At 42.2% G+C, this 22459-nt stretch overlaps 1 protein-coding gene across 2 annotated transcripts; it reads right to left on the bottom strand.

Moving 5' to 3' along the window:
* Positions 1-416: 416 nt before the first annotated feature.
* HMGCS2 (3-hydroxy-3-methylglutaryl-CoA synthase 2) lies at positions 417-19895 on the bottom strand. 2 transcript variants are annotated; one of them, XM_065927072.1, is made up of 9 exons: positions 19792-19895; positions 12791-13245; positions 9152-9277; positions 8406-8570; positions 6476-6641; positions 3847-4017; positions 2531-2637; positions 1800-1925; positions 417-523 (listed from the first exon to the last, which is right to left on the bottom strand). In XM_065927072.1, exons 1-9 carry the CDS (start codon positions 19893-19895, stop codon positions 417-419), a joined length of 1527 nt encoding a protein of 508 aa, XP_065783144.1. The 2 variants fall into 2 exon arrangements, with proteins under 2 accessions (XP_065783144.1, XP_065783153.1); XM_065927081.1 differs by lacking the exon at positions 9152-9277.
* Positions 19896-22459: the final 2564 nt, after the last annotated feature.

The raw sequence follows: 22459 nt of genomic DNA, 5'->3' as shown, positions 1-22459 counted from the left end.
CTCTCAGTTACTTGAGATGCTGACTCCCAGATTGAGGTCTTAAAAATTCCCACCAAATAAAACATAACTCTCAACATTTAGGTTGTGAATATTTTTTTTTTTTAAACTCTCTGGCCTTTTACGCTCTCAGAATTCCATCTGTTATATAACACAGGGGGGCTCAACTAGGTTCTCTGTGGTGACCTAGATGGGTGGAATCGGGGTGGTGGGTGGGAGGGAGGTCTAAGAGGGAGGAGATATCTGTATACATAGAGCTGATTCACTTTGTTGTATAGCAGAAACAAGCATAACATTGTAAAGCAATTACATTCCCAATAAAAATATAAAAGAGGTGAAAAAAAAAAAAAAAGAACTGCACCTGTTGCCCAGAAGAAAAACTTTAAGCCACTAATACTCCAGAATTTCACTCACCACCTTTAGACGGGACGCCGGGCATACTTTCGGCGATAAAGTTCATCCACTCGCTCCAGGTACCAAGTGCCTGGGAAAAGGCTGTTTTTGTCACCAGGTGGTGAGAAGTTCACTGTGAAACGAGAAGGGAGGCAGTATTCACAAAGGGCTCTATGGGGCCGAGGAAGAGAAAATGGTAACACGGACATCTAGAGCTTCATGTAGAGCTCTCCTGGCTGTGCTGTAAGGGGTGGTGAGGTCTCCTTGTCTGCACCCAGCAGAGCTCCGGGATAGCAGAAGAACCAGAAGCAACTGTCTTGTGGCTAGTACCTAAGAAATTGACTAGAAATTGACTAGAAGTTGACTAGAAGTTGACTAGAAATTTTATTATAGGTTATACCGCTTTCCTACAGTAAACAGGAAATCCTGCATTGAAATCTTCCTCGTGTCCTTCTACTGAAGGTACTGACCTTGAGGGATACCTCAGAGCATCCTGTTTTCTAATAGACACTTCCTTCCTAGCCTGAAGTTTTCCAATTCTGATTCTCTGTAGTATTTCAAAGCTTTGTCCATTAACATTCATCTCAGAGGCCTTATTTTTATATTAATGTCTTCTTTTTTGGTCTAACCTGTCCCCGGTTCCAGATAAAAACTAACTACTAAGTCTAGGTTTTTTTTGGAACATTCTCAGTTCCGTAACTTCAGTCTTCTTTTCAGGGCAAATCATGGGTTGCAAGTTTTGCTTAAAAAAATATGGTTACCCTGGTTTAAAAATCACCCTTTGGTTTCTCCAGTCTTAAATTTAGCTTTGGTTTACTTTTCCTTTGTTGCTTTTTGGCGGCAGTAGTTTGTTTTATATTTGGTAAGGAAAGGGGGCGATTGGAAGGAAATGGTAGAATTTGCCAATAACATCATTCATTAATTAATTCATTAATCTCTGGCAATCCTGCAAAGTTGGTATGGTTTTAGAAAGGAAGCAACACAGAAAAGTTCAATAATTTTCTCAAAAATAGAGGGCAAGTGTCATAGGTCAGTTTTGAATTGGATTTCTGGCTCCAAAGTCTGGATATTTTCAACCATTGCTTAGATACTATCAATATTTTCAAAGATGATACATCTGGCTTCCATGGGACTTCATTATCCAGTATGTATCCTGTTTTGGGTGGCTATCTATGTTTTGTACTGGGAAGCCACATGCTGCCTCCTACCTCTTCCCAAGTCTGCCTTCTGCTTCCCCAGTTTGTCCCCCTTTGCACCAAACAAACCTTTTTCCCAATCATATATCATAGAAATCATCACTCTCACTTGCTATATTCTAGACTTCTGATGAATTCCTGCCACTCAGCTACTGGCATAGAAGCTGAGAAAAATTGCCCTCTCCTCCTCTCCTTCCACCTTTCTTTTCTTACTCTTGTGGTAGTATTGTTCTCTCTGGTTCATTATTTCTGTGAACTCCTCAGGAGACACACGCTTCCGGGAGGCAAGACGTTTCTGCAGGTCTGATGTACTGGTTACCAGCTTCTCCAGCGGGGAGCCTGGGAAGCAAAAGCAAGACCCATAAACTTACATTATTGTCATCACTGCTACCAATCACGAGTCCAATATAGAGTCAGCTCTGTGGAAGCTGCTGCTCCAAGGAAAAGTGCTCAGTGTATGACTTAGAATATCAGGAAATGATCAAGATCATCAAACACAGCGTTAGCAAAAACTAAGGCAGACCTTCATTTAGCCAAGGTGTATCCCATTTAGTGCTTTGATGTACGCCCTTGATTACATCCGTCATAAAATAATCAGCACATGTTTACTGGATATTTCAAACTCATCAACTTTTCTTTAATCAGTTGTAATCAAACCATGACCACCTCTTGCCTAGACTATTTGTTGAAACTAACTAACTGGTTTCCCCATATACACCTCTGCTCCTCAACAATCTAGTCTCTAATCAGTAGCCAGGGAAGTGCTTTGAATACATAAAATAGACAAACTCATTCTATTGCTTAAATCCCTTCAGGGCTTTCCTTTGTTCTTAGTCACAATATAATTCTGTTAAGATGGGAGCTTTAGTAGTGGTGAAGCAGAAAATGGTTTCTTTTACCAGACGAAACTGGCCAGAAGTGCCTGATCAAAAGACTGGACTCACCCGGAGAAGCATCCTGGGACACCCGGAAAGAAAAGAAACTTGCTGCCAAACCAGAGCCATAAGAGAAGGCACCAATCCTGGAGCCAGCCAAGTCTTGGGCAGAGTGACTACAAGGAAAGAAATCAAAGCCCAGGAAAACACATCAGCGTTATATTCTGCTCTGCAAATAAACCACCAACTAGTCAATCTCTTGCAACTAGGAATGGGCTCTGGGCACTCTACACAAAGAGGGAGTTTTGGAAAATCCTGGGAGTAAGCCCAAAAGGATGAAAACTTCCCAAGAGGAGAACAGCTAAAATTCAAGATACAGAAGTCACAGTGAGCACAACAGAATTTCTGGGGTATAAAAGGAACTTCTCCCTATCCATGAAGACAAGACGAATTCAGTGAACTCTGAAGTTACCTCCAAGTGGAGATCAGACCACTGGATTCGCCTCAAGCCTCCCATGTTGATTGGCAATGCTTCAGCAGTTGTAAATTTTTAAATTATCTCCTCGTTAGTAAAAATCTGAACAAGTCCAATCATACTTGTATATATGTTTTCTTATGTTATATACATGTACTATATTATAAGTATTTTCTTATAAACTCCACAAAATTGAGTATCTATAAAAATAAAAACTAACTCTGGGGCACCTGCCAAGCTTTTACTGTTTTAATTGCTTTTGATATTTAACATTCATCAAAATTTTAGACGGTAGGTATTGTTATTATACAAATTTTATAGTTGGGAAAAATGAGGACCATAATAGTCATTTTTCCAAGGTCAAAGTTAGTAAGTGGTAAAGAAATTTGAACATAAATTGTGGGTTCAAAAGCTAGACTTTCTTAATCACAATGCTTTACTGAGTACAGACATTTTAAATGGATGAGATAAAGATATGCATAAAAGTTCTCCTATTTTCTTGATGTATCCAAATAGATCTTGCACATCTGCTGGCATGATACATGCATTTCAGTTTGGAAAAAGTGTTAATCATGTCCCCCAGGCTCCTCTGGCCTTGGCGTTCTCCAGGCAAAAATACTGGAGTGAGTAGACATTGCCTTCTCCAGGGGAATCTTCCCTACCCAAGGATCACACCTGGGTCTCCTGCATTGCAGGCAGATTCTTTACCTTTTGAGCCACCAGGGAACCACTGTTTAATACTGATGGTCAATCTACCTACACATACACCTTTGAAATACATTTCTTTCATTTTCCTTCCTTCCTTCTTTCATTTTTGAAAAAATTCTGTACGAGAAAAGGAATGAAACTTGGCTGACTCTTCAGACCAGAGGCCAGAGTAAGAGGAGGGAGGGACAGATGCAGTACTCACTGGGCCAGAAGTGAGGCCAGGCATCCATATAGGGATGAGGTGTACATATTCCCGTTGTACGTGGAGAGGTAGAGGGAGTTCTTGGTTTTCTTATTGAACATGTCCAGAGAGGCTTTTAGAAATGCTTTATCTACATCCTTATTGGTGTAGGTGTCTTCCAGCTTTAGCCCCCTGTGAGGCAGTCAAAGGAACAGGCCATATGAGAAGCCACATGAAGGAATAAGGCAGCAAGCAGAAAGTATAATAGCTACTGGAGAGAAGACTTTGGAACACATGTTTTTATTATAGAATATTTGGAAATACAGAAAATATAGAGGAAGTGTCACTAATAGTCTTACTGCTCAGAGAGAGAGCATCAGTCATAGTTTTCTTATGGAATCCACTCCAACTTTTATAGTTTATTGAAAAATAAAACCAAGCTATACATTCTGTTTAGCATGCTTTCTTAACTAATTTTCTCTATAACATGAAATCATCTCCTATAGCATTATTTTTAAAGACTGCCAAATAGATCATGATAGGATGTAGCCCTCTTTAAACAAACTCCCCATTTTCTATCCTCATTAGCTGAAGCAGTGAATAGCTACATGTTTTTTTTTTTTTCATGAAACAAACACTTTTTTTCCATTAAAATCTTTTTTATACAATTTAAAAGAGTTATTGTCCATTTACAGTTATTACAAAATGTTGGCTATATTCCCCATGTTGTACAATGCATCCTTGTAGCCTGTTTTATACCATTGTATATCTGTTGGAGTGTACCACTGATATCTGTTTGTGCTCACTCAGTCGTGTCCGACTCTTTGTGACCCCATGGACTGTAGCCCGCCAGGCTCCACTGTCCATGAGGATTCTCCAGGCAAGAACACTGGAATGGGCTGCCATGCCCTCCTCCAGGGGATCTTCCTGACCCAGGGATGGAACCTGTGTCTCTGGTGTCTCCTGCATTTCAGGCAGATTCTTTACTGCTGAACCACCAGGAAAGCCCAATATCTGTCTAATGGAGAAGTAGTCCACTGTATATCTAAACCACATCTTCTTCCACTGTTCATCTATGGATGGACACTTAGGTTGCTTCCACATCTTGGCCATTGTCAATAATACTGATTTGAATATCAGAGTACAGGTGTCTTTTCAAATTAATGTTTTGTTTTGTTTTGTTTCCAAATGTATACCCAGAAGTGAAATTGCTGGGTCATGTGGTAGGGTTTTTTTTTTCCCCCGCTTTTTTGACAAATAACTACATGTTCTTTTAAACAGGTGAAATTATTGAGCCAAAAGTTATGCATGTCTTTAAAGCTTTTGATTCATGTTTCCCTATTACTCCCCCAAATCTGTCCACTATTGCTCATTTTCTCATAGCCTTAAGTCTGGGTATTCAAAATTTTTAAAGGCTATGTAAAGAAAACATTAGGCTTCTGTCCTAGCTCAGTTGGTAAAGAATCTGCCTGAAATTCAAGACACCTGGGTTCAATCCCTGGGTCAGAAAGATCCCCTGGAGGAGGGTACAGCAACCCACTCCAGTAGTCTTGCCTGGAGAATCCCCAGAGACAGAGGTGCCTGGTGGGCTACAATCCAGGGGGTTGCAAAGAGTCAGACAGGACTGAGTGACTAAGCAGACACATAAAGAAAACATTGACTTGTTTATATGCATTACTAATGGGCATGCACATTTAAAAATATGCATATGTGCATTTCTTCCCTGAGGAAACTTCTTGTCCATATCTTCTATTTAGTGGGTTTATCTTATTACTGATGAAACTTTCACATATTAAAAATATTAGCCTATTACTTTTGGTATATGTTAATATTTTTTCCATGGGGCAAGTCTTAGAAGTAGTGTTTGTGCTAACTTTGCTGTTTTGGTTAGTTAATAGCAGGGTTAGCAGTAGTAGTTAGAAGTGGGGACAAATGTTGGTAGAAAACTCTAAAACTTGAAATGAGAAGATACCAAGAAGAAAGGGAAAGATTCCCTTCCCAATGAGATCTCTTTGTGTCAAAGTTTCTTTTTTTCTAAATGCCTTGGAGTATTGCATCAATAAACAGCATTCTCCCTGCTTTATTGACATCCAAGGAAGGGGAGTATGTTGGACTATCCCTTTTTCATAGATGAAGGGGTGGAGGCAACAAGTTAGACATTCTTTAAGGCAATGGCAAGTGAGAATGAGACCAGACCTTCCCCAAGTTGCCGTCCTGCACTGTGATTATTTGCTTCTAGGTGTTCCCGTACAGACTGTGAGACCCTCTAGGCAGGGAACACGGAGTCACACCACTTTTATGTCCCTAGAGTTTCATATGAAGCCTGACACACAGTTGACATTCATAACATGTTTATTGCCCAAATGAATTAGGCACACTCCCTTTCCCTTTTTCTTATTCTCTGAAACTTCCTTAAGTCACCTGATTGACAGGTGCCAGCAGGGTCCCTCTGCTCCCTGAGATACTAGGTGAGGTCCTATGTAGACAATAACCCAGTAACCCACAAGAGGACTTGATGTCATTTCTACTTTGTTAGAGGATTGTTGTTTTTACCCCACAGGAGTGGCTAGTCGTCCAGATTCAAGGCATGAGGAAGCCCCTTCCTTCTCACCCCTCCTGAGCCTCTAGGCTCCTCCTGAAGAGGACTCACCTGAAGGACTCCAGCCCCTTGTAGATGCCAGTCTGTGAGTCACCACTGGCCAACAGGAAGTCATTGAACATCAGGCGGGCCAGGGATTTCTGGACTAACTTGCAGAAAGGCGTGTGAAAAATCACATACTGCAAATCATCGAGAGTGAAAGGCCGATCGATGCCAGCTGGAAGAAGAAGTGTGAAAGCAAGGATGCAGTGTGACCCTTTCTGAGATCTACCTGTTCTAAGGCCTCCCAGAGAACGGGCTCCTACCTACAGTGAACACACAGCTCGTTCATTTTACAAGCATTTTACTAAACGCTTTCCCAGGTGGTGCTAGTGGTAAAGAACCTGCCTGCTAACACAGAAATGTAAGAGACGTGGGTTAAGTCTCTGGGTCGGGAAGATCCCCCTGGAGGAGGGCACAGCAACCCACTCCAGTATTCTTGCCTGGAGAATCCCCGTGGACAGAGGAACCTGGCAGGCTACAGTCCATAGGGTTGCAAAGATTTGGACAGGAATGAAGTGACTTTGCATGCACATTACTCATGAAAAAGGAAAAGAAATAAATGTTTTCTTCCTTTCTGCCACTGCCAACTTCTGTGACAGATAATTCCTCAAATCAACTTCATATTGTATTATTTTCTCTATCTTCCAGAGGAGAAAACAGGGTCTCCAAAATACGAAGCTAAGTTACATGTCTGAGGTCACTCAGCTTGAAAACAGCTGATTTTGGCTTTAGGTCCCAGTGTCTCTGACTCTACACTCCAGACCCTCTTTCACTCCAAAGAGAAGAGCAATGCGCCCTCTGCCCTTAGGAAGTTTACAGTTTGGTGCTGAGATTCAAAGCAGCATGGAGCAAATTCCATATGAGAATGAGGGGTAAAATGAAAATGTCATGAGTTCAGAGGGTGACAGAGCAATTGCTGTTGTTTAATTGCTAAGTTGTGTCCAACTCTTTGGGACCCCATGGACTGTAGCCCGCCAGGCTCCTCTGTCCATGGGGTTTCCCAGGCCGGAATACTGGAGTGGGTTGCCATTTCCTTTTCCAGGGAATCTTCCCGACCCACGGGTTAAGTCTCCTGCATTGCAGGTGGACTTTTCACCATCTGAGCTACCAATTAGCCAGTAGCAATTTTACAATGGGTGGGCAGAGGCTGAGAAGTCTAAGTTGACTCCTTTCTCATGGGGGCAAACTGCATCCCCCCCAGCGCAGTGGAAAGGGCCAAGATGCTTTAGGCCAGCCCTACAGCATCTGTGCTCTGATGCTTCAGCACATGCCTTTTCCCACGCTGAAAGCTGCCTTTTTCAGACACCTAGCTAGGCATAGCCAAACAGGTAAGAACCTTTTCATTTTATTTTTTTTTAAGGTAGGTAAGTTTCTCTGTATTTTTAAAATAAGATTTGTTTCTTATCTGATTATGAAATTGGCACATATTTTTTAGCAGAAAACTTCAGAAACCAAAGGTGAAAATAAAATTAACTTGCAAAGCTACCATGCAGAGAAGGAAAATTACTGATAACACTTAAGTATATTGAAAATATAGGTAAGAGTTTTCAACATCAATCAGACTTTAAAAGGTGGCAAACTATAAACTGAGTCAAATCACTCCTGACTTCAACAGAAATGAATCCTGTCATCCACAAGACATGGTCACTCTGACTCACACACTACCTCCCCAGGTGGTTGACACCTACAGGCTTCAGGTAGGTTAGGGTTGTTTACTTTCTTTCACTCAATTCAAGTTAAAGGCAATTTCATACTTGACTTTGGATGACTTCCAAAGGGACTTCAGCCTAGACCCAGGGAAGCAAATAAGAAGAAGATGTGAAATAATTCTCTTGAGATCATTGGCAGAGGTGAAATGAGTCCTTGTCTTAAGAGTTTAGGACATGCTCTCAGCCTCATGTAAGTAGAGTCCGTGACTTCAGCCCTCTGAGCCCCATACCTTGCTTCCACTGTTTCTCGATCTTTTGACGGTAGAATGCATAGCATTTGTCCAGGGCCCGTAAGTAGCACTGGATGGAGAGCTTCCCATCCACCAGTGGGTACTCTGAAGTCACATCTGGTTTGTAGAAGTCGTACACGTTCTCCATGTGGGTTCCTCTAAGCCCTGGTGAAGCACACAGAGGGATTCAGAAACTGCACAGTGAAACCCACATTGAGCATAGAGGGTGGGAGCCCCATGTACAAGCAGCCCCCTGGTCTTTATCTGTCTCATGCCCAAGCCCAAGGCCCACTGACTATCCTCAGGTGTTCAAAGGGAGTTAATTAGATGAATACCTTTTTATAAGTGAGATGTATGTTTCTATTTCCACACCTATATGGGCTTAAAGAAATCTGGAACAGACTCCTAAAGTCTCAAAGGACAGCTCTTACTTTATATCCAATTATTTGCTTTCATTTTCAATGGTCAGTTTAGCTCCCAAAGGGTCCTTGTCAGCAGCACAAATGCCATTCAATCCAAACCCCATTATCTTGATGTGTGACGGTGTAGATGAAGCCACTTTGCTGATCCTTCTCTTCCCTTTCTCCCTGCCCTCTGCTCCCCAGTCTAGTCTTTTGAAGACAAGCAGTTTTCATCCTCAAGTCCATCCTTCAGCCCTGAATATGCCAATTTGGAATTAAGAGCTAAGCATTTGGCCATGCCATGCAGTCCCCTGTATCGCGTTTATTGCACCGTTTACTACAAACCTCTCTCGAGGACCAGAGGGGCCTCGGGCCCAACCAGCATTGCCACAGCTCCAGCCCCGCCTGTGGGGCGAGCGTTCCCACTGGGGTAGACCGCAATGTCCCCACAGACCACCAGTGCATAGCGACCTGTAAAGAGAAAAGAAATTATTATTATTACTGCCAAATCTCCAGTAAAGTGAAAGCCTCCTCTATGCCAGGCACGATTTTAGGTACTGGCAATAGATCACTGAACCAAAATAAAAATTCCTGCCCCCGTGAAACTTACACTCTAGTGAAGTGTAAATGACGTTGCTTTGGAAATGCAATGTCAAAACTCAGTGTTCTCTGACTCAGGCTATAAAAATTCCTCATTTATTCAACAAAAAATTCATAAATTAGCACTTTTGAAAATAATCTATGTTTGTACTCTTTGTAGTGCTATAGTGGAAATTCTTTCCAAATCACAGAAGGCCAAAGGATGGGAAGGAAACTAATATTTGAAATTCTAGACACCAGTTATCCTCAAACCATCCTTTAAACAATCCATTGAGTCAGGTAATGTCCACATTTGTAGAGGAGGACATTGCTTTCCAGAGAATTCAGGTAATTTGTCTAAGGTCACCTATTTAGTGAACATGGAATTTTGTATTCAAACTCAGCTCTGACTGGATCCTAAATAAGGTGCTTTGAAAAATCTAGTACCACTTTCTTTGTGAAAAGAATTAATGTTCAGTAACCACATTTAATGTAGATGATCTATGAAGCTACTTCTATAATAGGCAGATGATTATTCAATAAATAACTGTTGTCTTGAATATTATTTGTTACTTCTTCATCTAGTACTGCTTGCTCCTAAACGTGGGTGTGTGGAAAGATATGGCAGAACTTTTGGTATTCTACCTAACCTGTCTGAAACAGTTATCTCCTCTTTATAGACAAAGGAATTGGGACCCAGAGAACTTAAGTCACTTGCCTAAAGTCACACAACTAATAGATGATGGGATAAGGATTTAATCAGAATTCCAACCCAAATTCACTGAAACCCAAGAATTTTCTGGTAAGATTGTTTAACCACTCCAACAAAACAGTATTTTTTTCCCCTAATTTTATATATATGAATATAAAAACAATATATAGAAGTATAAGATAAATATATAATAAATAAACATAACATATATAAGCAAAATTTATATGTTATATAAAGTTTGGAAACTATAGAAGAGTATTTATTAATACAAGCCATTAAGGAAGAGATCAGTAAATTTGATTACCTAAAAATGAAAACCTTCTATCAGAAATACAAAAGACAAACTGTATTTATAATACTTACAGCCAACAAAAAATTATTTTCCTTCATAGATAAATGTCTCATCAGAAAGGTATATAATAGGTATATAAAAGGTATAATAATAGGAAAATGGCCAATAGAAATCATAAAAATATCAAAATTCTCTTATAATAACAAAGGAAAATCAATGATACTATACTTTACTTATTAAATTGACAAAGATTAGAAAGTTTGAAGTTAGAAAGTACATTCCAACAATATGTTAGTACATTTTGAAGAGCAATTTGGCACATTCTATCAAACTTTTTAATTAAACGATCCTGCCATTCCACTTCTAGGAATCTATTCTTACAACATATAGTTATGAGCATGCAAAGCTACTGTCTTAAATATTAACACTTTTTATAATAATTGCAAAAAATATACAATAATCTAAATATCCATCTAAATGGGACTGAGGTTTGGTGTACCCATCAATAGAATTTATAACGTCTTTTAAACGAATGAGTAGACCCTATATGTTTCTAGAGATATCTATAGACTAACCTCTAAGACATAGTAAAGATGAGGAATAACATGCAATGTTAAAAAATGAATATATAAGTATATGCTTACAGGGATATACATAGAAAATTTATGAAAAAAAAAAAAAAGAAAATTTATGAAAGAATCCATGGAAACTATGAGGATTAAATTCTGGGAATTGGTAATGGGGTGTCAAAAGGAATTTTTTCTTTACTTTGAACTTTTTTGTCTATCTATGTACACACACATATATACATATACACTGTAGGTTTCATTTACCTTCATAATAAAAGGCAAGGAAAAATAGGTCTCTCAGGCAGTACAAGCCAGTACCACTCTTTCCTTCCCCCATACCCTGCTGTCTCTCTGGAGTGGTTCAAAACTTCTTGGTGAGCTCCAGAACCACCTCCTTCCTTCTAAAGGTCCTAGGTGGATGGTTGGCCAGTTCAGAAGCAGAAATCACACCTACACTGGCCTTGTCTGGTCTTGGAGGTTGCCATTAGGCTCAAACTTAAATATGCTTTTTGTGAAAGTACAGACTAACAATTCACTTCATAATGTTTGTTTAATAATTTTCCCAAGAAGACAACACATTAAAGAAGGATGCATTCGAAGCCCTCTCCTGTGGAATACCCAACCATTCAGCAGAATCTACTCATTTGAAATGACATGCTTAAAACTGATAATGCCCCCAAATATAGGCTCTGATTCTTCACTAAAAGCTGGCGAGTGTCCCTTGTCTTTAATTTGTACTCTCTAACTAAATGCTTGGTTTGACAGATTGGTGGTGTTGGTAATAGGGGCTGCTGGAGAGGTAATAATACAAATACCAAGCAAGAGCACTGGAAGGACAGATTTGAGGATGTAGAGTCTGGAACATCACAAATCAATGGAACTATTAATGGTGAGGCCATGCAGAGCAATTGGAAAAACACTGAACAGGTGTATGGAATTGTACTGCCTTGCTGCATGAACAGAGAAAAACCCTTAAAATCTTCTTGGCCTCTATGAGGAGTACTGGATTAGATAATCTCTAAGGTCCCCACCAACGTCAAGGTTTCATAATTAATTTTTAAATTAACGCTTATTATGGTTTCTAAAGTTTTAAGTTCTAATTTCCAACTTAGTAAATGGAGGGCCTTGTCTGTTCAGGAACTGTTTTGTCACATCTCCATTGATACCATGTTTAGTACTATCAGCCCTGGAAAGCAGGTAGGCAGATAAAAACTCCTAGTCTCTCAGAGGTTAAGGGACTTGTCATTAGTTATTGATAAAGCTAGGTTTCTAATTCTCCTAGGAACCAGGCAAGGGAGAGGGAGTAGAAATACCCTGTGTCGTAGTCTGTCCTGTGATTCTTTGGGTCTATTTTCATCAGGGTGCTTTCTCCTTAACACCTACACTTGTTCAAACCTTTTAACATCACCAATCTCTTTGTCCCTTAGAGACTCAAGAGAAACCTTAGAGAAACAGGAACACTGAAGTGGGAAATATACTGAATTTGGTTTGATTTCCGGCTCCCGCCACACACGACATGTAAATTATTAGATTCTCCATTTTTTTCACCCATAAAACAGGTCTGACATCCACTTCCTAGGGTGTGAGGAGTGAATAGTGAATAGCTATGTGAACAGTGAATAGCTATGTGAACACGCTCCCTGAATAACTGTACGAAACCATCCAAGTCTGAGGGGTTGCTGTCCCCGTGGTCGTTGGATGATCACAACCGCTGTGTGTGTAACGTGTCCCTTCTTTGGTAGATGAACCTGCCCGGGGAACGGAGAAGCAAAACCGAGGCCTCAGCATCTACCCCAGCCCCCTTCTTACATAAGGCCTCTGGCAACACATACCATCCCAGGAGCTGGATTCCATCCAGTTGGCAGCATTGAAGAGGGAGGCAGTGCCACCATAGCAGGCATTGGTGGTATCGATGCCCTCAATGTCAGTGTTGCCTGAGTCCTGGAAGAGCTCCATGAGCACTGTTTTGACAGCCTTGGACTTGTCGATGATGGTCTCAGTGCCCACTTCCAGGCGGCCCACGGAGTCCCAGGGGAGCTGCGTGCGCTCCATCAGCTGTTGCACCACCGTCAGGCAGAGGGAGTTGACGTCCTCCTGGACCGAGCAGAAGCCCATCTGGGTCTGGCCCAGGCCCACGGTGTACCTCCCTGCCTCCACCTTGTTAAACTTCTCCAGCTCCGTCTGGTCCACGTACTGGGCTGGAAAGTAGACCTCCATGGCAAGAATACCCACATCCTTGGGCCAAGTATCTGTTTTGGCCAAGGGGACAGCCGGAACTGTAGAAAAACTGTAACAGAGAAAACAATCAAAATTCCGTGAGTGGTCCCTAGCTAGTTTCCTTAAAAGACAATGCAGCAATCATTTCATTCATTTTTGAAAATATATTTTGAAGATATCAGATAGATACAAATTTAGGATTGTTCTATTTTTATCAATGAATACAAATTTAAAATCACTGTATTTTTCTGTTTACCCTTTTATCCTTGGTGATGGTCCCTTTGGTATTTTTATGGCTAAATATATGTGGAACAAGCAAAGGCTGTGGGAATATAGAAGGCTGAGAGGGAAATTCTATTTTTTCTTTTTAATTTTTGCCTCTACCCTGTGGCATGTGGGACCTTAGTGCCCTGACCAGGAATCAAACTCATGCCCTCTGCCTTGGAAGGCAGAGTCTTAACCACTGAATCTTCAAGGAAGTTCCAAGTGCAATTCTAAATGGAAGGAGAGAAAAAGTGGAGAAAGAGTCAGTAAAGAGGGAAGAGATAAACTTTCTTTCCTGGACCCACCACCTCTTTTCTTTTTTTTTATTATTTATTTATTTATTTCATTTATTTTTATTAGTTGGAGGCTAATTACTTTACAATATTGTAGTGGTTTTTGCCATACATTGACATGAATTAGCCATGGATTTACATGTGTTCCCCATCCTGAACCCCCCTCCCACCTCCCTCCCCATCCCATCCCTCTGGGTCACCCCAGTGCACCAGCCCCGAGCACTTGTCTCATGCATCCAGCCTGGGCTGGTGATCTGTTTCACACTTGATAATATACATGTTTCTATGCTGTTCTCTCAGATCGTCCCACCCTCGCCTTCTCCCATAAAGTCCAAAAGTCTGTTCTATACATCTGTATCTCTTTTTCTGTCTTACATATAGAGTTATCATTATCATCTTTCTAAATTCCATATATATGTGTTAGTATACTGTATTGGTGTTTATCTTTCTGGCTTACTTCACTCTGTATAATGGGCTCCAGTTTTATCCATCTCATTAGAACTGATTCAAATGCATTATTTTTAATGGCTGAGTAGTATTCCATTGTGTATATGTACCATAGATTTCTTATCCATTCATCTGCTGATGGGCATCTAGGTTGCTTCCATGTCCTGGCTATTATAAACAGTGTTGTGATGAACATTGGGATGCACGTGTCTCTTTCAGATCTAGCTACCTTGGTGTGTATGCCCAGGAGTGGGATTGCTGGGTCATATGGCAGTTCTATTTCCAGTTTTTTAAGGAATCTCCACACTGTTCTCCATAGCGGCTGTACTAGTTTGCATTCCCACCAACAGTGTAAGACGGTTCCCTTTTCTCCACACCCTCTCCAGCATTTATTGCTTGTAAACTTTTGGATAGCAGCCATCCTAGCTGGCATGTAATGGTACCTCATTGTGGTTTTGATTTGCATTTCTCTGATAATGAGTGATGTTGAGCATCTTTTCATGTGTTTGTTAGCCATCTGTATGTCTTCTTTGGAGAAATGTCTGTTTAGATCTTTGGCCATTTTTTGATTGGGTCATTTATTTTTCTGGAATTGAGCTGCAGGAGTTGCTTGTATATTTTTGAGATTAATCCTTTGTCTGTTTCTTTGTTTGCTATTATTTTCTCCCATTCTGAAGGCTATCTTTTCACCTTGCTTATAGTTTCCTTTGTAGTGCAAAAGCTTTTAAGTTTCATTAGGTCCCATTTGTTTATTTTTGCTTTTATTTCCAATATTCTGGGAGGCTACCACCTCTTTTCAATTCGGATTCCTAATCCCCCTGGAGATCTGGAATTTCTCTTTCTAGTTAGCAGTAAAGAACTCACCAAGCACATCTTCCATTTGTTCCATATAAGAGTACCTGAAAGCCGGTTACTTTAGAAATACTCTTAATTTTCCAGATGTTGAAAGCAAGGCAAACATTGGTGAAGTGTTATGCCCAGGGTAACTTCTTAGTTTCTCATGTGTTAGAAATATTCTGCCCTGGGGCTTCCCCTGTAGCTCAGTGGATAAGAATCCACCTGTCAATGCAGGGAACACGGGTTCGGTCCTTGCTCTGGGAGTATCCTTCACGCTGCCCAGCAACTAAGCCAGTGAACTACAACTACTGAGCTCGTGCTCTAGAGCCCAGGAATGGAAATGACTGAGCCCACAGGCTGCGACTATTGAAGCTCTAGTGCCCTAGAGCTTGTGCTCCCCAAGGGAAGGCACCTCAGTCAGAACCTTGCTCAACACAGCGAAGAATAGGCTCCGCTCACAACTAAAGAAAACCTGAGAGCAGCAATGAAGACCCAGTGCAGCCAATAAATGCATAAATCTTTTTTTTTTTTTAATAAATATTCTGTCCTTTCAGTCCTGAGTGCTGCCAGATTCCTTTGACTTGCATCTGGCTACAGAATTCCTGATGGTGGAAGTGATAAGATGGCTCTGCAGGCTTATCAATTTAGCTCTTTGCAACAGAAATTGTAGTTCAGATGGAATGTATCCACCCATCATCCTTAGGACTCAGGACTTCTCTTAACGCCAGTTTTTCTATAACAGAGGTAATTTTGAAGGACTGCTGGGAGGCAAAATGTGGATCATGTGATCACAAGATAGTGAGTCTAAGTGATAAATGTTTATTCCTATTGCACAAGGGAGGATCGAAGTTTAGTTCTCTGCCCTATTTATTTGGTGCCACTCAAATAAGTGGAGTCTGTACTCTCAAACGTTTGTGGAAGAGCTCCCAGTACTAGGAACTAATAATTAGCCAAATCTCAGTCCTCTGCTTGAATGGGCTTGCCCTCATCCTCATTCCCTCTCCGGAGAAGGCAATGGCACCCCACTTCAGTACCCTTGCCTGGAAAATCCCATGGATGGAGGAGCCTGGTAGGCTGCAGTCCATGGGATCGCGAAGAGTCAGACACGACTGAGTGACTTCACTTTTTCACTTTTCACTTTCATGCACTGGAGAAGGAAATGGCAGCCCACTCCAGTGTTCTTGCCTGGAGAATCCCAGGGACGGGAGCCTGGTGGGCTGCTGTCTGTGGGGTTGCACAGAGTTGGGCACGACTGAAGTGACTTAGTAGCAGCAGCAGCATTCTCTCTCTCTGTCTTCTCTAAGCTCACTCCATTCCTCTCCCCAGTGAGACTCTCAAGTGTCAAGGAAAGGTTCCAAAAATAAATCTCTTGGTAACTTTTGTAACTGTCTTTGTAGGAGGTTATTACTTGGAAATGGATTCCAGAGCCTTGAAAAAAAGATGTAGACGTTTCCAGAAACATAAGACTACAGGAGTTAAGAGTATCCATCTAATTGTGCACTTTCTCTAAATGACAATACATATATATATGCATTAATATACAATATTTGTTGTTCTTTTTCTGATTTAATTCACTCTGTATAACAGGTCCATCCACATCTCTACAAATGACCTTAATTCACTCCTTTTAGTTTCTGAGTAAAGACCCTGATGCTGGGAAAGATTAAGGGCAGGAAGAGAAGGAGATGACAGAGGATGAGATGACTGGATGGCATCACCGACTCAGTGGACATGAGTTGGGTAGGCTCTGGGAGTTGGTGATGGACAGGGAGGCCTGGCATTCTGCAGTTCATGGGATTGCAAAGAGTTGGACACAACTGAGCAACTGAACTGAACTGAACTGAATATTTATAGAGAACGGACTTGTAGACACAGCTGAGGGTTGGGGGAGGGAAGGCTGAGATGCATTGGGAGATTAGGAATGACATTCGCTAACATGTGTATAATAGCTAGCTAGTAGGAATGTGCCGTTTAGCACAGGAGCTCAGCTCTGAGCTCTGTGATGACCTAGAGGGGTGGGAAGGAGCGGGGTGAGAAAGAGGCTCAAGAGGGAGGGGATGTATGTATACATATAGCTGATTCACTTCATTGTGCAGCAGAAACTTACTCAACATTGTAAAGCAATTATACTCCAATAACAAAGAATACTATAAAGACCCAAACATACAGAACAAATGTATGGATACCAAGGAGGAAAGAAGACATGGGATGAGCTGGGAGATTGGGATTGACACCATTGAAACTATGTATAAAATAGATAACTAATGAGAACCTACTGTATACCACGGGAAACTCTACTCAATACTCTGTGGTGACATAAATTGGAAGGAAATCCAAAAAAGAAGATATACATGTATAAGTATAGCCTCTTCACTTTGCTCTACAGCAAAAACCAACACAACATAACAACTATACTCCAATAAAAAATTTTTTTTAATAAATAAGTTAATTACAAAGCAAGTAATAGCTTTGGTTAGTTTAAAACTGGTTTTGTTCTGGTGTTGCTTGGTTCAAGAACATGCATCAGACTTTTATTTCTTTATTCCCTCTCGCCTCTTTTGTGTTTCAAAATTAGTTATTACATGCTAGGCACAGTGCCCTGGAGAGCTGTGGGGGTGAAGGGATTGGGAAGAAAGGAGCTCAAGTTTTTGGGAGCCAGTGAGAGGAATGAGAGGAGCACATACATACTATGTAACCCAACGGAGAGTCAGAATGTGCTAAAGGTCACAAAAAAACCCACAGGAATTCAAAGGAAGCAGAGATCTGTGTGGGGGAGGACCAGGAATGGTTTCATGGAAGGGACTAGATTTGAAGTCAACTTTGATGCATGAGTGGAGTTTCTGCTGATGAAGAATTTGGCAGGGGGGCTACAGAGGCACTGCCATAGCAGGTGGTGATTGAACAGCTAAGGATACCTGGAGCAGAGAGCGAAGGGGAGCAGGGGGATAACACATGAGAAAAGCAGGTGGGGAACCGTGAAGTGGAGGGCACAGTTCTCCCTTCATTTTAAAGGTGGTGAAGCACACGGGGTGGGAGCAGTCCTTCTGGTAGATTTAGAGCTGATGCAGGGTGGGTTAGAGGGAACAGATGCACAGAGACAAGGAGAGTCATGAGGAGAACTCTTAATACCCACCAGGCCATGGAAAACGGGATGAACCGTGTGGACACCAAAAAGGAAATGTGAACCCTGATTCCAAGTGTTTGAACCCAGGACATCAGAAGTGGGACAGGCTGGTGAGGATTGAGGTCTGTCTCCTGGTGGGAAGCCAATGATTGCTTATTGAAACAGGCAAATATACGTCAATCCCTTCCTCACAAACACAACACCAGGTTAAAGTCTGGTACATTTGGCCTGTATGCAGAGGGTGGAGGAGAGTGTGGAGGAAGGTGGGGAGTCATGAAGAAAATAAAAAGGCTAGGGAGTGTCACCTCCTACCCGACACATCCACACACCCATGTTCCCTTGGTACCCGGCAAGGGAAGACCCTGGACCAAAGTTGTTTTTCTAAACATTCATGGAGGGCTTCTCATGTGGAACTAGGTGGACTGGGTGGTAAAGAGTCCACCTGCCAATGCAAGAGATGTAAGGGACACAGGTTCGATCCCTGGGTTGGGAAGATCCTCTGGAGGAGGGCTTGGCAACCTACTGCAGTTTTCTTGCCTGGAGAATCCCATGGACAGAGGAGCCTGGTGGGCTTTAGTCCACAGGGTCATAAAGAGTCAGACATGACTGAAGCTACTTAGCATGCACACGCGGGAACTGCCCTGGTGGTCCAGTGGTTAAAAATCTGCCTCCCAATTCAGGGGACACATGTGGTCCAGGAGGATTCCACATGCCATGGAGCAAATAAGCCCATGTGCCACAACTACTGAACCTATGTGCTGCAACTACTGAAGCCTGTGCACCTAAAGCCCATGCTCCACTAGAAGAGAAGCCACCGCAATGAAAAGCCCGCATACTGAAACTAAAGTAGAGAACTGGAGAAAGCCCACACCCAGCAATGAAGACCCAGTGCAATCAAAAAGAAAAAGATCCAATGCGGCAATAAACAAATGAATAAATAAATATTAAAAACCTATCCAAGGAACTTGATGTAGAGATGGGAGGTAAGAAAAGGCTAGTCCTAAAGTACAGTGGATAGTTTAAGGACCCTAGGGTGCTAGTGGTTGCTGCGTTACATCAATGCTGGCAGATTGCTAATACTTGGGCCAAACTGGGAGAATGTTTACAAAGGAAAGGAGAGTGTGTGTGCTTCTGTGCACAAGCACACTGCACACACACAGGCAAACGCTTATCTTTTACACTCATGTTCCCCTTTCCTGAAATCAGAGAGCGGAGAAACGCCTTCTTATCCTCAGTCCATTCTGAATCTGGCTGCAGTGACTTGCAGCAGCTGGTTTTACTAACACGGCAGTTGAAACAGCATCCTGAAGGTCTCAGCAGGGCTTGGGTGAAAGGTGAAAACAGTGCTGGGGGGGGCCCTGGTACTGATGTTTCTACTGCTTTGTGACTCTAGGGGAGTAAAATGGGTCTTGCTGACATCAGCGGGGGCAGAGGTTTGCTGTCCCGGAGTTCTGTAAACATCCCTGGGCTGTCTGTTTAGAGATGAGGTAACTGAGACCTTGAGAGGTTCACTTGGGGTGACCTAAGGCTGTGCCCAAGACTTGTCAACTTTTGACTGGGATTCTAATGAGCCCTCATGCCTCTCTTTTACTGGTTCCTCGCCGCTTCTCAAAGAGTAACCCATGCAGTCCTGGGGACCGGCTAGACTCACCCGGGGTGGGCTGCTGGGAGAAGGCGGGCAGACAGGAGGGAAGCTTCCTGCATCACTCTCTTCGCTTGCAACACCTGCCTCACTGGAGTCAACAGCCGCTGCATTTTTGGAGGAGCGAGCAGAAAGCCAGCAATTCACAGTCCTTGGGGGAGATGCCCAGTGGTGTTGGTTCGGGCTTTATAGATCCCGGAGACTCCTGCCTCCGGAAGCCCTGCCCCTGCTTATCGAGGCTCTGTGACTTCTAGAACTAGGTAAAAGGTCTCATTTAGAATATGGGCGAGTCAAAGAAAAACATCATCTCTCCAACATGTACATAGCTGCCCTGCTCCTGGGCATGTGTGGGAAAGGGTGGCGCTGATACCTCCTTTTCTTGGGCTCTTGTGGCAGCCTTGTTTATGCTCAGCCACTTCAGGAGGGCATGGTGCTCCTTGTAACAGATCCTAGGGTACCCCCACCTGGTCTGCTTTGAACCCTTGTCTGAATTACTCTCACTTGGCAGTCCAGGAAGCTCTCTGTCTAGTTACCTGTTATTATTGTGCTGGCCAAATATTTTTTTCAGGTTTTTCTGTAAGATGTTATGGAAACTCCAAGTGGACTTTTTGGTCAATCTAATTTTTAAAAGTAAAAAAATTCATTCATATATTTATTTTTTGGTGGCACTGGGTGTTCATTGGGCCCGTGGGCTTTCTCTAGCTGTGCTGAACAGGGGCTACTCTTTGTTGCAGCGCATGGGCTTCTCATTACTGTGGCTTCTCTTGTGGCATCAGTTTCGTCAGTTCAGTCGCTCAGTCGTGTCCAACTCTTTGCAACCCCGTGAATCGCAGCACGCCAGGTCTCCCTGTCTGTCACAAACTCCTGGAGTTTACTCAAACTCATGCCCGCATCAAGTCAGTGATGCCATCCAGCCATCTCATCCTCTGTTGTCCCCTTCTCCTCCTGCTCCCATTCCCTCCCAGCATCAGGGTCTTTTCCAATGAGTCAACTCTTCACATGAGGAGACCAAAGTATTGGAGTTTCAGCTTCAGCATCAGTCCTTCCAATGAACACCCAGGACTGATCTCCTTTAGGATGGACTGGTTGGATCTCCTTGCAGTACAAGGGACTCGCATGAGTCTTCTCCAACACCACAGTTCAAAAGCATCAATTCTTCGGTGCTCAGCCTTCTTCACAGTCCAACTCTCACATCCATACACGACCACTGGAAAAACCATAGCCTTGACTAGACAGACCTTTGTTGGCAAAGTAATGTCTCTGCTTTTTAATATGCTATCCAGTTTGGTCATAACTTTCCTTCCAAGGAGTAAGTGTCTTTTAATTTCGTGGCTGCAATCACCATCTGCAGTGATTTTGGAGCTCAAAAAAATAAAGTCTGACACTGTTTCCACTGTTTCCCCATCTATTTCCCACAAAGTGATGGGACCAGATCCCATGATTTTAGTTTTCTGAATGCTAAGTTTTAAGCCAACTTTTTCACTCTCCTCTTTCAGTTTCATCAAGAGGCTCTTTAGTTCCTCTTCACTTTCTGCCATAAGGGTGGGGTCATCTGCATATCTGAGGTTATTGATGTTTCTCCCGGCAATCTTGATTCCAGCTTGTGTTTCTTCCAGCCCAGCATTTCTCATAATGTACTCTGCACATAAGTTAAATAAGCAGGGTGATGATACACAACCTTGACGTACTCCTTTTCCTATTTGGAACCAGTCTGTTGTTCCATGTCCAGTTCTAAATGTTGCTTCCTGATCTGCATACAGGTTTCTCAAGAGGTGGGTCAGGTGGTCTGGTATTCTCATCTCTTTAAGAATTTTCCACAGTTTATTGTGATCCACACAGTTAAAGGCTTTGGCATAGTCAACAAAGCAGAAATAGATGTTTTTTTGGAACCCTCTTGCTTTTTCAGTGATCTAGCGGATGTTGGCAATTTGATCTCTGGTTACTCTGCCTTTTCTAAAACCAGCTTGAACATCTGGAAGTTCACGGTTCACGTATTGCTGAAGCCTTGCTTGGAGAATTTTGAGCATTACTTTACTAGCATGTGAAATGAGTGCAATTGTGCGGTAGTTTGAGCATTCTTTGGCATTGCGTTTCGTTGGAATTAGAATGAAAACTGACCTTTTGCAGTCCTGTGGCCACTGCTGACTTTTCCAAACTTGCTGACATATTGAGTGCAGCACTTTCACTGCATCATGTTTTAGGCTTTGAAATAGCTCAACCGGAATTCCATCACCTCCACTAGTTTTGTTTGTAGTGATGCTTCCTAAGGCCCATTTGACTTCACATTCCAGGATGTCTGGCTCTAGGTGAGTGATCACACCATCATGATTATCTGGGTCTTGAAGAAATTTTCTGTATAGGTTTTTTGTGTATTCTTGCCACCTCTTCTTAATATCTTCTGCTTCGGTTAGGTCCATACTGTTTCTGTCCTTTATTGTGCCCATCTTTGCGTGAAATGTTCCCTTGATATCTCTAATTTTCTTGAAGAGATCCAATGGATACTCAGGGTTGATTTCCTTTGGGACTGACTTGTTTGATCTCCTTGCAGTCCAAGGGACTCTCAAGAGTCTTCTCCAACACCACAGTTCAAAAGCATCAATTCTTTGGTGCTCAGTCTTCTTTATGGTCCAACTCTTACATCCATACATGACCTCTGGAAAAAGCATAGCTTTGACTA

This window comes from Muntiacus reevesi, chromosome 1, assembly GCF_963930625.1.
Source record: "Muntiacus reevesi chromosome 1, mMunRee1.1, whole genome shotgun sequence".
Classification (NCBI taxonomy): Eukaryota; Metazoa; Chordata; class Mammalia; order Artiodactyla; family Cervidae; genus Muntiacus; species Muntiacus reevesi.
Note: the sequence above shows the minus strand (reverse complement) of the source record. Positions and strands in the feature narration are given on the sequence as shown.